The sequence below is a fragment of the Psammomys obesus genome, unplaced genomic scaffold (genome assembly GCF_907164565.1).
Source record: "Psammomys obesus unplaced genomic scaffold, mPsaObe1.curated_primary_1811, whole genome shotgun sequence".
NCBI lineage: Eukaryota > Metazoa > Chordata > Mammalia > Rodentia > Muridae > Psammomys > Psammomys obesus.
The window spans coordinates 11117104-11131687 of NW_026589137.1; the positions used below are offsets into that span (position 1 = coordinate 11117104).

At 38.1% G+C, this 14584-nt stretch overlaps 1 protein-coding gene across 9 annotated transcripts in view; it reads left to right on the top strand.

Annotated features, from left to right (window-relative positions):
- Nucleotides 1-14584, top strand: part of Acsl4 (acyl-CoA synthetase long chain family member 4) — a 76027-nt gene that overhangs the window by 55823 nt on the left and 5620 nt on the right. For all 9 annotated transcript variants that reach the window (XM_055604944.1, XM_055604946.1, XM_055604947.1 and 6 more), the window contains 5 exons: nucleotides 130-302; nucleotides 3566-3640; nucleotides 5332-5523; nucleotides 8653-8767; nucleotides 9434-9591. In XM_055604944.1, coding sequence (XP_055460919.1) covers nucleotides 130-302; nucleotides 3566-3640; nucleotides 5332-5523; nucleotides 8653-8767; nucleotides 9434-9591 — 713 coding nt within the window. The remainder of the gene's footprint in view (nucleotides 1-129; nucleotides 303-3565; nucleotides 3641-5331; nucleotides 5524-8652; nucleotides 8768-9433; nucleotides 9592-14584) is intronic.

Sequence of the window (14584 nt, forward strand, 5' to 3'; positions counted from 1 at the left end):
TCCATTACTATCATGATTTGGAGATGTCTTTGGTCAGCCACAGTTTTGAGAACTTTACCACAGTTTTTAAGTTGGGTATCAAGACTGTGTGACAGCATGACTATTTCTTTTTTTTCCTTTCTTTTCAAGGTTACTCTTTAAAAAGGTGAAGGCTCTGCTGGGAGGGAATGTCCGAATGATGCTGTCTGGAGGGGCACCACTGTCTCCTCAGACACACCGATTCATGAATGTGTGCTTCTGCTGCCCTATTGGTCAGGGCTATGGACTGACAGAATCATGTGGAGCTGGGACAGTTACTGAAGGTAAACATCAGTCAAGTATTTGTATTGCGGAGAATACCCTAATGCTATGACCTTCTAATACCGTCCCTCATGTTGTAGTGACCGCCAACCATAAAATAATTGCTGGTGCTCCTTCATAAATGTAATTTTACTGCTGTTATGAATTGTAGTGTAAATATTTTTGGATATAGAGGTTTGTCAAAGGGGTTGTGACCAATAGCTTAAGAACCACTCTTACAGACAATATGTCCATAGCTAAACACTCACAGCTACTTATACCAGACACTTACGATTCTCTGCATTAACCATTATCTACTTCAAAAAGAAGATTTTTCTAACCAATATTGAGAGCAGCACAAATCTATATAGGTGTACATACACATAGACGGTTTGATGGTAGCATGATCTCAATAATCATGTTGGATAATTGAACTCTAAGAGAGAAGTATCCCTCTTACATCTCTCTTCTCTCTCTCTCTCTTTTTTTTTCTTTGTCTTCTGTTACCTTCAATTCCCAAAGACAGAGTGTCTCAGCCTTGGCCCTCTTCACATTTTGACCACGTAATTCTTTGTTGTTACATTCTCTTTTGTGTACTTAATGGTATTAACAGTCACATTACTAGTAGCAACTTGCTCACTCATGCTGTGAAAATGAAACATATCTTCAAATATTGCCACATATCTTTTGAGCACATAAAAATCCCGCCAGGTTGAGAAACACTGGGTTATATAGGAATCTTTTTTTTTTTTTAAGATTTTTTTTCCTTGTTTGAGCTTATATAGGTCTTTTGCATGTCGTCCCATTTTTGAGTTTATATACATATCAGCCTGATTGATATGAGATGATAAAGGGAAAGTGTTTTCTTCAATGCAGTATTATAATCAAGGACAGGACTCATCCCAGGAGTAGTTGGCCAACACAAAACAGACTCTCATTTGTGTGTGTGGCTGGGGGAGCTTTTTTGGAAGACAAGTTGTCTTACTGGGTTTTTGTTTGTTTTGGTTTTCTTTTTGGAGTTGTGTGATAATGAGGTTCAGAGGAATAAGGAGGTATCATCAAAATACATTGCATGAAAAATTTTAAATGACATATTTTATACTTGTGCCTGTGTTCACATGCATGCACGCATGTTAGTGCAAGTATCCACAGAGCCCAGAAGAGTATGTTGGATCTATTGTGGCTAAATTTACAGGTGGTTGCATATAAGCCACCTGAATTTTGTGCAAACTAAAATCTAGGCCTCTGCAAGAACAGCATGGGGTCTTAACCTTTGAGCCATTTCTGCAGCTGAGGAACTTTTTTTGAAGGAGGTTACTATCACTTTACATTGGTTATGTCCAAAAGTAATAACTTTATTCCAATCCAAACTGTCTACCTATTATTAAATTATTTGTGTCAGCATTATCATGTCTTTGAAATCATTCCAGGCATTAATCAACTTTGAAGTACACAAACTGTTTACTATCTTTAACTTCAATCAGATCTTTCCATTCTTTCACTAACTTTGCCAAAGTTGTCATGTCAACCTTTATTGCTTCAGACAGCCCTTTAGTTTGTCCTCTCTGCTTTTATTAGGCACATCTATTCCACCCACTGTTTGACAGATGTGAATACATCTTTACCTATTTTTTTACTATGTCTTTGATCTAGCACAGTTACGCCTATCTATCATCTTACACACCTGTCTTTTTCTCTCTAGGCAAGCCAACCATCTCTTTTGACATAGATTTTGGGTCTTAACCTCACTGTAATTTCTCTTTTTGGGGGATACCCATTTTGTTGACTAGTTATAGCCAATCAAATTGGCCACCTTTTATAAGGTCTTTTCTGGCTACTTCATTTTATATTGGTCTTTCTGGTATCTAGCGTATTATCATGCTTGTTATAGAAGTCTTCAAATGAAAGTCACAGGCAGTAAGTAAAGCAATGCAAGTATTCCATAGAGATTAGAATTTGTGTCCCTAAAGTGGGAGAGTGACCCATGTTTTTGTGACTATTGTCTGAGGTAAATGACATACCCATAGGGATAAGTTGAACATTCCCTTATATGTTATTGTAGAGTGAATTAATTTTTTGAGACTATAGTTTAATTAAACAATCCCTTCACTTTATTCCCTCCAAACCCTCTTATGTCCCGCTCCCCAAACTGTTTTTAAAAATTTTTTGCCTGCTGTTATCACCTAGAAAGCCCACAAAGTAGGAATGTGAGGTGTCAAACCATAATGTAAATGATACTGTGAATCCAAAGATTTTTGAGGTTCCTTTGTTTATCCACACTGTGGGTAGAGCCCTGTCATCTTAGTTCTTGATACAGTGGGAACAATCTGTGTGTGGCCTCAAGGACATTTAACTGCAAAAGACATTCTCACTGTCATGAGATACAGCGTCCAAGACACAGTGGCAGTTTTCTTATATTTCTTGGCTATCTAATATGTAACTCCTTTTTGAGACTACTCAAGGTCCAATTATTGATTTCATAACTGTCTGTAGGATAAGGCAACTGTTAATCTTACAAACTGAAGCTATTTTGTAAGGAATGAGGCCAAGGTTTTGTAGTAGGCTTTCAGGACTCACATCCTTCTCCTAGCTCTTCAGATCATTTCTGTCATCACTTGTCAATGCAGATGAGGTTTTTAAGTTTCTCTGCCCTGTTTCATATAAATTTCTTTCTGAGTAGTCTATTGGTAAGGCCTCTGAGGGCTGGGTCACGTCATCCATTGTATGTTAGCTCACATGTTTAATATATTACTGGGTTCATAATAAGCCATCTGAAGATGTGATTATTGCTAAGAATAGTCACAGATTGCCAAGGAAGAGCTAAAGCCATTGTGATGATGATGACTGAGAACAGTGGTTAAAGTTCCTTGACCATTTTCTTTGTGACAATGCCTTCATTGTCACATTTAATCTTCACAGCATGTACTTATGTGAAGTTAGTGTGTTTATAGGTGAAGAAATGGCAGCTAAAGCTAATTAATGTGTCTGAGACGTGTAGTGAGTGATAGAGCAGCAATTCTCATCACATTCTGTCGTGGCAGAATCCTGGGTAGATAATGGTGGACCTAGTCCTTCCCTCGTAGCATATTTTTTAAATGTAATTATCTAAAATATAGCTCCTAAAATAAAAAATATAGTATGGAAACAGGAGTCCAAATGCTGTAAAATGAAGAACTAGCACTTCCCCTTTGACCTCATTTGTCATCTTTTAGACTCAGTGTTTCTCTAGTGGCTTGCTGAGCATATTGGAACCATTGTATACTAATTGTTGCTTTTTCTTTCGTAGTTACTGACTATACTACTGGAAGAGTTGGAGCCCCTCTTATTTGCTGTGAAATTAAGCTGAAAGACTGGCAGGAAGGTAAAGGTTTCACACAAGCTTTTGTGACTCTAGATGCTCTGAAAATCTCTGGGAGCCTCAATACTTCTATTTCGTTGAAGTGAGAGCTGTCTGTCATAACAAGTGATTCTTTTGTTTTGCCTGTTCCCTGTGATTTCCCTGTCTCAGTGGAGAAAATGTGATTTTCAGTTTAGGAAATGCTTGATGGCAAGGTGGAGCTTTTCTTGGGTTTAGAAAAGATGAGACACCTTTTGAAGTACAACTCTGCTAGTGATGACATTGGTGCTGACTTAAAAACCCTGGATTTTCAGGTGGCAGAAAGACACACATATACCACAAGGTCTTGACCCTAGCAGATTTCCATAGTCAAGACCCATGTATGTAACATTTAGATGAATCCAGAACCAGACTCACACTAATGATAATTCTTTTTACAAAGAGCTGGAGACAGAAGTAAATGAATTTTCCTGTGATGGAGATGATAAAAGACAATAAGCAGATGCTGAGACTCATAGTCAAACTTTGGGCAGAGTGTAGGGAAAGACCTGAAAGTGGCAGGAAAGGAGAGCAGCAGAACCAAAAAATTCTGGGCACAGGGGTCTTTTCTGAGACTGATACTCCAACCAAGTATTATGCATGAAGATAACCTAGAATTCCTGCACAGATGTAGTCCATGTAGTCCGTGTCCAAGAGTGTTCCCTAGTAAGGGAAACAGGGACTGTCTCTGACATGCACTCAGTGGCTGGCTCTTTGATCATCTCCCACTGAGGAGGTGGCAGCCTTACCAGGCCACAGAGGAAGACAATGCAGACAGTCCTGATGAGACCTGATAGGCTAGGGTCAGATGGAAGGAGAGAAGGAACTCCTCTATCAGTGGACTGGGGGAGGGGCATAGGAGGAGAAGAAGGAGGGAGGGTGGGGCTTGGAGGAGATGAGGGAGGGAGCTACAGCTCGGATACAAAGGGAATAAATTGTAATAAATAAAAAATAAATTAAAAAGATAATAAATATTAATTACAGTAAAGTAGATTATTAAATTAACAAATAATTAAACAACCTTGCCATGCCAGAAAGAACTGATAATAACTACCAGACAGTAATTGTCTGGTCACTGTTTAAGTCTGTAAAATTTTTCTCATTTCTCATTTTCTGTTGCTTAACACTATTGCCTGTCTTAGGTACTGTCTGTTGTCTTTAAGTGAAACTTCCCTGACTTAAAATCTGAGAAGTATTGATAGCATCATATCGGTGACTTACTTAAAACAGCTTTAAGTGTTGCTCTTGTTTGGGATGGCTTTATCTTAAGAATCCTGTGACCTCTAAGCTTTAATTATGTCCTGGGTTTGAAGTTAGGTGTCATGGGAAGGTTTGGGTAGGAGGTCTTCAGTGGTGATTATCATAGAGTTTTCTCTGATGTCCCTCAAATCACTCCCTTATTATACTCAGGTAACTGACTAAATGTAAATTATGATTCATTCATAAACACAATATAAAATTAAGAATAACAAGGAAACTTTAAAAATTAATGAAATGTTGTTGAGATGACTTAGTAGTTACATGTTCTCTAGCCTGATGGTCTGAGTCTCTGACTTAATGTACACTGTGCCATGTGGACATGTACACATGCACACAAAATAATTGTATTAAAGGATTTATGAAAGAGGATGAATTTTGGTTTTGGATAATAACTGATTATTGAAAATTATTTCTAGGTGGTTATACAGTTCATGATAAACCAAACCCCAGAGGTGAGATCGTGATTGGTGGCCAGAATATCTCGATGGGATATTTTAAAAATGAAGAGAAAACAGCAGAAGATTATTCTGTGGATGAAAATGGACAAAGGTGGTTTTGCACTGGTGATATTGGAGAATTCCATCCTGATGGATGCTTACAGATTATAGGTCAGTATATCGTTTTTGTTTTTTGTTTTTTGTTTTTTCATTTTGTAAGTTAAGTGAACCTGAAAGATAATATAGGTCAGGTCATCAGCATGGTTGGTAAATTGATTTGTTACAGCTTTCTGTAAGTTATGTTACTTGTGACCTCATTTGTGAAATAGAACTGCCACCAACCTCACAGGGCAGTGTCTAGCCTTAGATGTGTTCGTAATATGAAATGTTCAGAGACATGCCTGAATCATTTTAAATAGTAGCAATAGTAGTAGCAGTGATTGAGGATGGGGGGAAAGGACAGGAAAATTCAGTAATGAGAAAACAAAAAATTATTCAGGAAAGATCTGTTTGCATAACTCCATGGGGACTCTATAACTATTTCCTGTGACGAACATACTATTCTAGGCCTTGCCTCCCCCTTATTGCCTAATAATCACCATACATCCATGGCTTTATCTGTCTGTGAGAGTTAGACAATGGTTATATCAATCTTCAGCACCATCCTACTCGTTTGAAAATGTGTGTTGCTGACATTTCCATTCAAAACACTACTCCAAAAGTAGTAGTAACTCCAAAGAAAGTAGTTTCTTCACTTTAAACAGGCAAAGGTTTAAACACTGACTCACTGTAAGTGCCACTCTGTGGTGTCTATCCTGTTTTCTAGTGCTATATTCACTCAGTCATACTTCTAGTGACTCATTTAATCTGCTACTGAGCTTCACAGCATCTGGGAAGAATGTAATTAGAGATTTTCTGGAAAGTTCTGTCTTCATCTTTAACACTGATCTGCTGACTCATTTAAAAAATGATAAACTTGCCCCCCCAACTTGATAATCACATTCATAGTTCTTCCTATTCCTGTCTACTGGAGAGCAGAACTAGGGGTTCATGTATGCTAGAGGAGTAATATATTATGGATCTACATCCTAAACCCTTTTTGGTTCTGTCAGCACAACTTGTTTTTGAGACATGGTTGTATTAGGTGGCCAAAACTAGCTCTATACTTACTATGTAGTGTAGTCTGGCTGAACTCACAAGCCACATGCTTCAGACTTTTTAAGAATAGGAGTTATACCCATGTGCCACTATGTCTGGCTTCTCTTCAATGTGTGTGTGTGTGTGTGTGTGTGTGTGTGTGTGTGTGTGTGTGTATGTATGTGTGTGTGTGTTTGGTATTTGTACTTGTTCATACACATGCATGCACAAAGATGTGTGGGTGAATCTAGAGGACAGAGGTTGAAGATTTATTTGTCTTTTTGATCACTTTCTGGCCTTTGAGACAGTATCTCACTGAACCTGGAACTCATCAGTTTGTCTGGGTTCCCTGGCCATGGAGCTTCAGGAATCTGCCAATCTATACCCCAGCACTAGACTTAAACATTCATGCCATTGCCCAGCTTTTATGTGGGTGCTAGAGATCTGAACTCAGGTTATCATGCTTTCCAGCCAGGCACTTAATAGACCAATCATCTCTGCATCCCCTCCTCTGTGTATGTGTGTGCGTGTATTAGACGATTATTTTTATTATTCTAATGCCGTGTATTTGTGCATTACATACACAAACCTTACATTTGTGCATTCTGGAAAAGGTAAACAATTATGTTCCAAATATATAAATATTGTTAACATATATGCACATACAATGCATGTGCACACTAGTGCTGCAGTTTTAAAATGGCAAAGGAGGCCTTTAGATTTCGTAGAATGTCAGAAAGGGTCTTCTGTAGAAAAGTACCTGGCATTGTCTTTTTTTTAGAAAACCATTTTTTTTTTCATACAAGAATATAGTATATTTTCATCACAACCCTCAACTCTCATCCTCCTACTCCTTGGTCTCCTTACTATTGCTATTGCTAGGCAACGCATCATTCACACAAAGGATTTTATACAGGCTAATAGTTATTCAAGTCGAGCTATACTATGACAGTACTTTCTTATAGCATTGTCTCTTTACAAAGAAATTGTCAAATAGGGAAAGTGGGAATTAGCATTTGTTGAGTGTGCTTTCTATGGAAGATAACAAAAGACATATTTTTGTGAGGTAGGCATCATTGTCCCCTATAGAAATGAAGTAGAGAGAGGTTAACTGCAGTGCCAAGCATCACAGAGCCTGTATGTGATGAGCAGACTAAGCTCCCATTCTACTGTAATGCTCTAGAGTTCTGTTCCTTCCTTTTGTGGCACTGTAAACAGGAGTTTAAGATTACTGTAACATTCAAGAGCATGGTAAGTTGTTACAGCTTAAGTATAGTGTATAACCACTAGCTAATACTTACTTAATTATATTCTTATCTAAGTCTTTTTTCATACAATATATTTTAATCATGTTTTCCCCTCCCCAAGTTTTCCCAGATCTTACCCACTTCTCTACCTATCCAACTTTGTGCTCCCTCACACTTACACTCTCTTTCTCTCTTAAAAAAAAGACAAAATGAAAGTCAAATAAAAAAAACAATAAGGGGGGGGAGGGAGGAAAAAAAGGACACAGAGACAGAGAGAGAGAAGAAACAAAAATAACATGGAGGGTTGATTTTGTTTTTGATTTTTGTGGTGTGTGTGTGTGTGTGTGTGTGTGTGTGTGTGTGTGTGTGTGTGTATCTGACTGCTTTTAGGACCGTGGCCTGCCCTGGTATGTGGTTGATATACCCAGTGACACTCCATTAGAGAAATCTGCTTTGAGATAGACTCTTGCTATGTACTTCAGACTGAACTTGAACCCATTATGAGGCCACACTGGCCTGGATCTTATGATGCTCTTGCCATGGAAACCTGAATGATAGATCTTTTATAACACTTGATTCATTTTTTTTTTAGCAATATGTATGGGAAAATAATATATATAAAACAAGATTTTAGAGGAAATTATCTTTGTAAATAAAGACTAAGGCAATAAAATTAAAATCAGAATTGTGCATGTCATAATGAAACAAACTGTGGATCTGCATTCTTTATTGAAAATAAAATCTTCTTTCATACAATACATTATGACCACAGTTTCCACTCCCCCAGTTGCCCCCCATCTCCTTTCTCCCCTGATCCATTCTCTCTCTTTCATCTCCCTTCAGAAAAGAGCAGGTTTCCAAGAAACAACAGCCAGTATCCAGTTTAACTTGAGAATCTATATTTTTATCATTATAGATCGGAAAAAAGATCTGGTGAAATTACAAGCGGGAGAATATGTATCTCTTGGGAAAGTTGAAGCCGCATTGAAGAATTGTCCACTGATTGACAACATCTGTGCTTTTGCCAAAAGGTAACTCCATCTATCTGTCTGTCTTTCTATCTATCTGTCTGTCTGTCTCTCTATCTAGTGTTTGTTAGGAGGAGCTCATGTGGGACTATTTCTGGGAGTTCTTTCCTATCACCATTTGGGTTCTCGAGATCAAACTTGGGTCATCAGGCTTGGTCACTTGCCAACCAAGGAGTAGTTGTGTTTTGTGTTTCATGTACTTACAGTAAAAAAAAGAACATTATAAAATAAATTTGATTACGTGTAAGCATGCAGATACCATCAATCTTCTAATAGAACTTTGATTGCAGATAAGAAAATAAACATGAAAAGTTCTTGAATTTATTTAACAGTATAACTCATTATTGCAGTTCTTTATTAGACATCTACCATGCCTTGCTAAGTGTCTGTCTAACTTAACCTATGCTTCAAGTTCATTCCTGTAGGATCCATAACATGAGACTTAGCATGAATAATTTTCCAGAAGTTCACATAGTTAGTACATGGTGGGGTCCAAGTTTCAGTCTAAGTTTTATTAAGTCAGAAGCCTGCATGATTAAGCGAATTCCCTTTTTATTAATATCATATGATACATATTTTAGAGATATCTCCAATATACTGTTAAACTGAATAACTTCTGAATAATTATGCTCATTTTTATTTCTATTTTTAATATCTGTTATTTTTCAGTGATCAGTCCTATGTGATCAGTTTTGTGGTTCCCAATCAGAAAAAGTTGACCCTTCTGGCACAACAGAAGGGGATAGAAGGATCTTGGGTTGACATTTGCAATAATCCTGCCATGGAAGCTGAAATATTAAAAGAAATTCGAGAAGCTGCAAATGCCAGTAAGTAAGAAATTGCTAAGCTTTTGAAGCCTATGGAAGTCATATAATAAATATTTTGTACATCACACAAAAAATTCATACATATATACAGTGTATATTGGTCTTGGTTATATCCACTCCTTATTATCTCCCTGTAAGGCCTTCGTAAAAACTCTTCATATCTTTTTTTTTTTTTTTTCTAAAAATCTCAACTCCAGTGTTATGCATATATGTGTATGGATATAAAATCAACTTAGCAGTTGAAAAATATATACTTTTCTGTTCTTTGAGAATTTTGTTTATATATACAATGAATTTTAACCATATCTATCCCTTCCAATTCCTCTCAAGCCATCTCCAACAACGGCTCTCCCTCCCAACTTCATGTCTTCTCTTTCTTTTAATAACTCACTAAGTCCAGTTAGTGCTGCCCACATGTAACTGAGTGTGAGGTCATCCACTGAAGCATGGGCAATCTACCAGTGTACCCCAAGGAAGAGGTACAAACTGCCAATAACTCCTCAGCTAAGGATGGGGCCTTGTGAGACTCTGCCATCCATTTTGAAGTTTTGACTGGCTTGATTTTGTATAGGCCTTTGCAGGTATAACTGCAGCTGCTGTGAATTCATTTGTTCAATGGCTATTTCTTACACGAAAAACAGCATTTCATGGCCATACTCACCACATCCTCCATCTTTTACATTCTTCCTACCTTTTCTTCCACAGTGTTCCTTGAGCCTTGGGCAGGGAGGTTGGGGTTTTGAGTCAGTCATCCTATTTATGGCTGAATTCTCAGTCATTTCTCAGTTCCTTGACCAGTTTTGAGTTTGTGCATGTATTGCTGCCTATTACAAAAACAAACTTCTTTGAGCAAGGTTGAGAGTAGTCCAGGCCTATGGATGGAAGCGTAAATATTTGTAAGGCAGTTGTTCTACAGTCCTGTTTAGCAAAACAACAGTAGGTTACCCCTAGAGCCAATGACATGCCCAGGTGTAGGTTTTTGACCAGATTTACAATGCTGGAAATGAATTCTTTCTAATGAGCTGTCTTCAAATCCAATTAGATGGCAGTTGGTTACTCTACACCTATGGCCCTATTGCTCTAGTGGGCACCATCTTGCCTGTCAGTTCAGTATTGAATCATTCCTTTATTATACTGAGGTATCTTCTCTCTATTCTGAGTTTCTTCAGGGCCTTTTTTTTAAGATTTATTATTGCCTGTGAGTGTCTTCACTGAAACTTTAATAGTGCCCACTGGACCTCTGTATTGGTCTGTACTACTGGTATGGGACTTTTCAGAGATGCAGATGCCCAGTAGTCATTCATGTTTCTATAAATAACCCCTCCTTCACTATGATGGTTAGTTTTAATTGTCAACCTGAGAGGATTAGGAATAATCTTGGAAAAAAAATTTCTGGACCTGTCTGTAAGCGATTGTATAGATTAGATTAACTGGAATAGAGATTAATGTGAGTGGTCTGAGGTTCCAGACTGAATAAAAAAGAAAAACCAAGCGTTCATCTTTCTCTGCTTCTTCTATGGTGATGCAATGTGTACAGCTACCTCCTCCTGCTGGCACCATATTCTTCACATCATAATGGCATGTATCTTCTAGAACTGTGAGCCAACCCTTCCTTCCTAAATATATATATATATATATATATATATATATATATATATATATATATATATATATATATATATATATATATAGTACTGCCTGCAGGCCAGAAGAGGGCACTAGATCTCATTATAGGTAGTTTTTTTTGTTTTTGTTTTTTATTTTTTTATTAATTACACTTTATTCACTTTGTATCCTCCCATAAATCCCTTCCTCCTCCCCTCCCGATACCACCCTCCCTCCCCTTTCTTCACACATGCCCCTCCCAAAGTCCACTGATAGGGGAGGTCCTCCTCTCCTTCCTTCTGATCTTAGTCTATCAGATCACATCAGGAGTGGCTGCATTGTCATCTTCTGTGGCCTGCTAAGGCTGCTCCCCCCTCAGGGGGAGGTGATCAAAGAGCAGGCCAATCAGATTATGTCAGAGGCAGTCCCTCTTCCCATTACTATGTAACCCACTTGGGCACTGAACTGCCATGGGCTACATCTGTGCAGGGGTTCTAGGTTATCTCCATGCATGGTACTTGTTTGGAGTATGAGTCTCTGGGAAGACCCCTGTGTTCAAATTTCTGGTTCTGTTGCTCTTTTTGTGGAGTTCCTGTCCTCTCCAGCTCTTACTATTTCCCACTTCTTACATAAGATTCCAAGCACACTGCCCAACAGTTGGCCATAAGTCTCAGCATCTGCTTTGATAGTCTGCAGGGCTTTCAGAGCCTTTCAGAGGCCCTCTGTATACATAGATTTGAACCACCATATGGTTACTGGGGATTGAACTCAGGACTTTTGGAAGAACAGCCAGTGCTCTTAACCTCTGAGCCATCTCTATAGCCCTCTTCAGGGCCTTTTAACATTAAGGAATGTTGGGTTTTTTTTTTGTTGTTGTTTTTGTTTGTTGTTGGTTTGGTGTCCTGTCCCTCGGGAGTTCAACAAGTTCTTAAAGAGGGGGGTGGAGAGAATGGGGGGAGGAAAACAGACGCAAGGAAAGAAGCCAAGTCTGTTTGTTTGATCAAGACCTCTTTTATTAGAAATTTTTACCCAGCTTATACAGGGAGAAGGCAGGAAAAGGGGGAAGGCAAAATTACTGCTTCAGGAGATAGGAAGAGTGCTTTCATGGCTTGAATATTGGACCTGCAAGATTCCGTAAGGATGTTTCCTTAAGATATCTCATGGATGCTCTAAAACTAACAGACAGATGTCCTCACAAATCTATCACCCATGATTTACGGTCCTAGGTAAGGTAACTCTTTCACTAAATAGCTTTAGGTCTCCACTAAATGACCTTTGCTCACTATTTGGCTTTGGCTGCAGTAAATAGCTTTGTCTCCACTAAATAGCTTTGGCTCACTATTTGACTTTGGCTCCAATAAATAGCTTTGGCTTCCGGCAGTTTGGTTAGGTTTGGTTTTTGGATTTTGAGACAGAGTTTTTCTATGTAGCTCTGGCCATCATCAAACTCAGAGATCTGCCTGCCTCTTCCCCATGAGCTCTGGGATTAAAGGTATGCACCACCATACCCAGAGCCTTTTTCCATCTATCAAGAGAATCATGTGATTTTTGACTTTGAGTCCAGTTATGTAATTCATAACACTGCCTCTCTGGAACAAAGCTAACTTGATCATGGTGAATGTTTTGTTGTATTCTTGAATTTTGTTGGCAATTCTTTTCTTGATTTGTTTTTGTTTATGTTCATTGTGTTGGCCTATAATTTCTGTTTTGTTACATCGTTGATTTTGATATTAGGGTATTAGTAGCTTCATAGTGTTTTGTAATGCAATGCTTTTCTATTTTATGGACTAGTTTGAGAAGCATTAGCATTAGTTATTGAAGGTCTAGTAAAAAGCATTAATGAATCTATTTGGACCTGGACATTTTTAGTTAGGAATTGCTGCTTCAATGACAATGTTTGTAGATCTGCTTAAATTGTTTATCTAATCTTAAATTATTTTTTCTAGATTATATATATATATCGAGAAATTCACTGATTTCTTTGAGATTTTCTAATTGAGTAGAACATATGTTTCTATGTTTTTTTCTATATTGTTTAATCTCGGTGATTCTGTGAGCTCTCTGAAGTTTCTCTTTGTTGACTTGTGGTCTTTTTCTGTTGTGATCAAGGGATTATTTCAATTTCCCTATTTTTTTTCTTTTTCTTTTTTTTTTTCAAGTCAGTGTTTCTCTGTGTAGACAGCCAAGACAGTGTTTCTCTTGGCTGTACTGGACTTGCTTTGTAAACCAGGTTGTCCTTGAACTCTCAGAGATACACCTGCTTCTGCCGCCCAGAGTGCTGGGATTAGAAGTGTGCACCACCATGCCTGGCTTCCTGATATTTTTGTAAAGACTTGCTTTTTGTCTTAATATATTTTGGCATTTCCATGGACTTCTGAGGAGAAAAAAATGTATATTCTGCAGTGCTTGGAAGGAACTATCTGTAAAATAGGACTTATCTATAAAAATCTGTAAAAAGGACTTATCTATTAAGTCCATTTGATGATGTTACTTAACTCACATGTTTCTCTGCCTTTTTTGTTGTTGTTGGAATGAACTATCAATTGGTGAGAGTCAGGTGTCAAAGGCACCTATCACTATTGTGCTTGAGTAGGGTAAATTTCACTTTGCATCCACTAGAATTTTATGAAATTGAGTCCATGTGTATTTCTGGCATGTATGTTTAGAGTTGGAATGTCCATTTGCTAGGTTATTTGCTTAGTCAGTATAAAGTGACATTCTTTTTTTTTTAACTTTATTTTTCTTATTAGTTACATTTTGTTAACTCTGTGTCCCAGCTGTATCCCGCTCCCTCATTCCCTCCCCAACCCCACACTCCCTCCCTGTTCTCCTCCCTGCCCCTTTCCAAGTCCACTGATAGGGGAGGATCTCCTCCCCTTTCATTTGACCCTGTTTTATCAGGTATTTTCAGGGCTGGCTGCAAAGTCCTCCTCTGTGGCCTAACAGGACTGCTCCTCCCCTGGGGCGGTGGGGAGATCAAAGAGCCTGCCCTTGAGATCCTGTTAGAAATAGTCCTTGTTAAAGTGACATTCTTTATCTTTTCTCAGTAGTTTGGGTTTGAAGTCTTTTTTATTTTCCCAAGGAGAACAGGGAATTGTTTATTCTGGAGGAAAACTTTTATGGCTCTGGATCACAGATTTAAGATGCCTCAGATATGTTCAAATGAGTGAAGTAACATGTTTCTGAAGGTCTGTATGTAGTAATGGAACAAAGAAAGTCATAATTAAGATACTTTTCACATATGTAAGTGGATGCATCAGGCAGGTTTACAGCAAAGCAAGGAAATCTTTGCAATAGGCCTGATGGTTGGTGAAGGCTGTGGATCTCTATATATTCCAAAGGATTTACCTAATAGTTGTCAGAATGTCAAGAATTGGGCAATGAATAG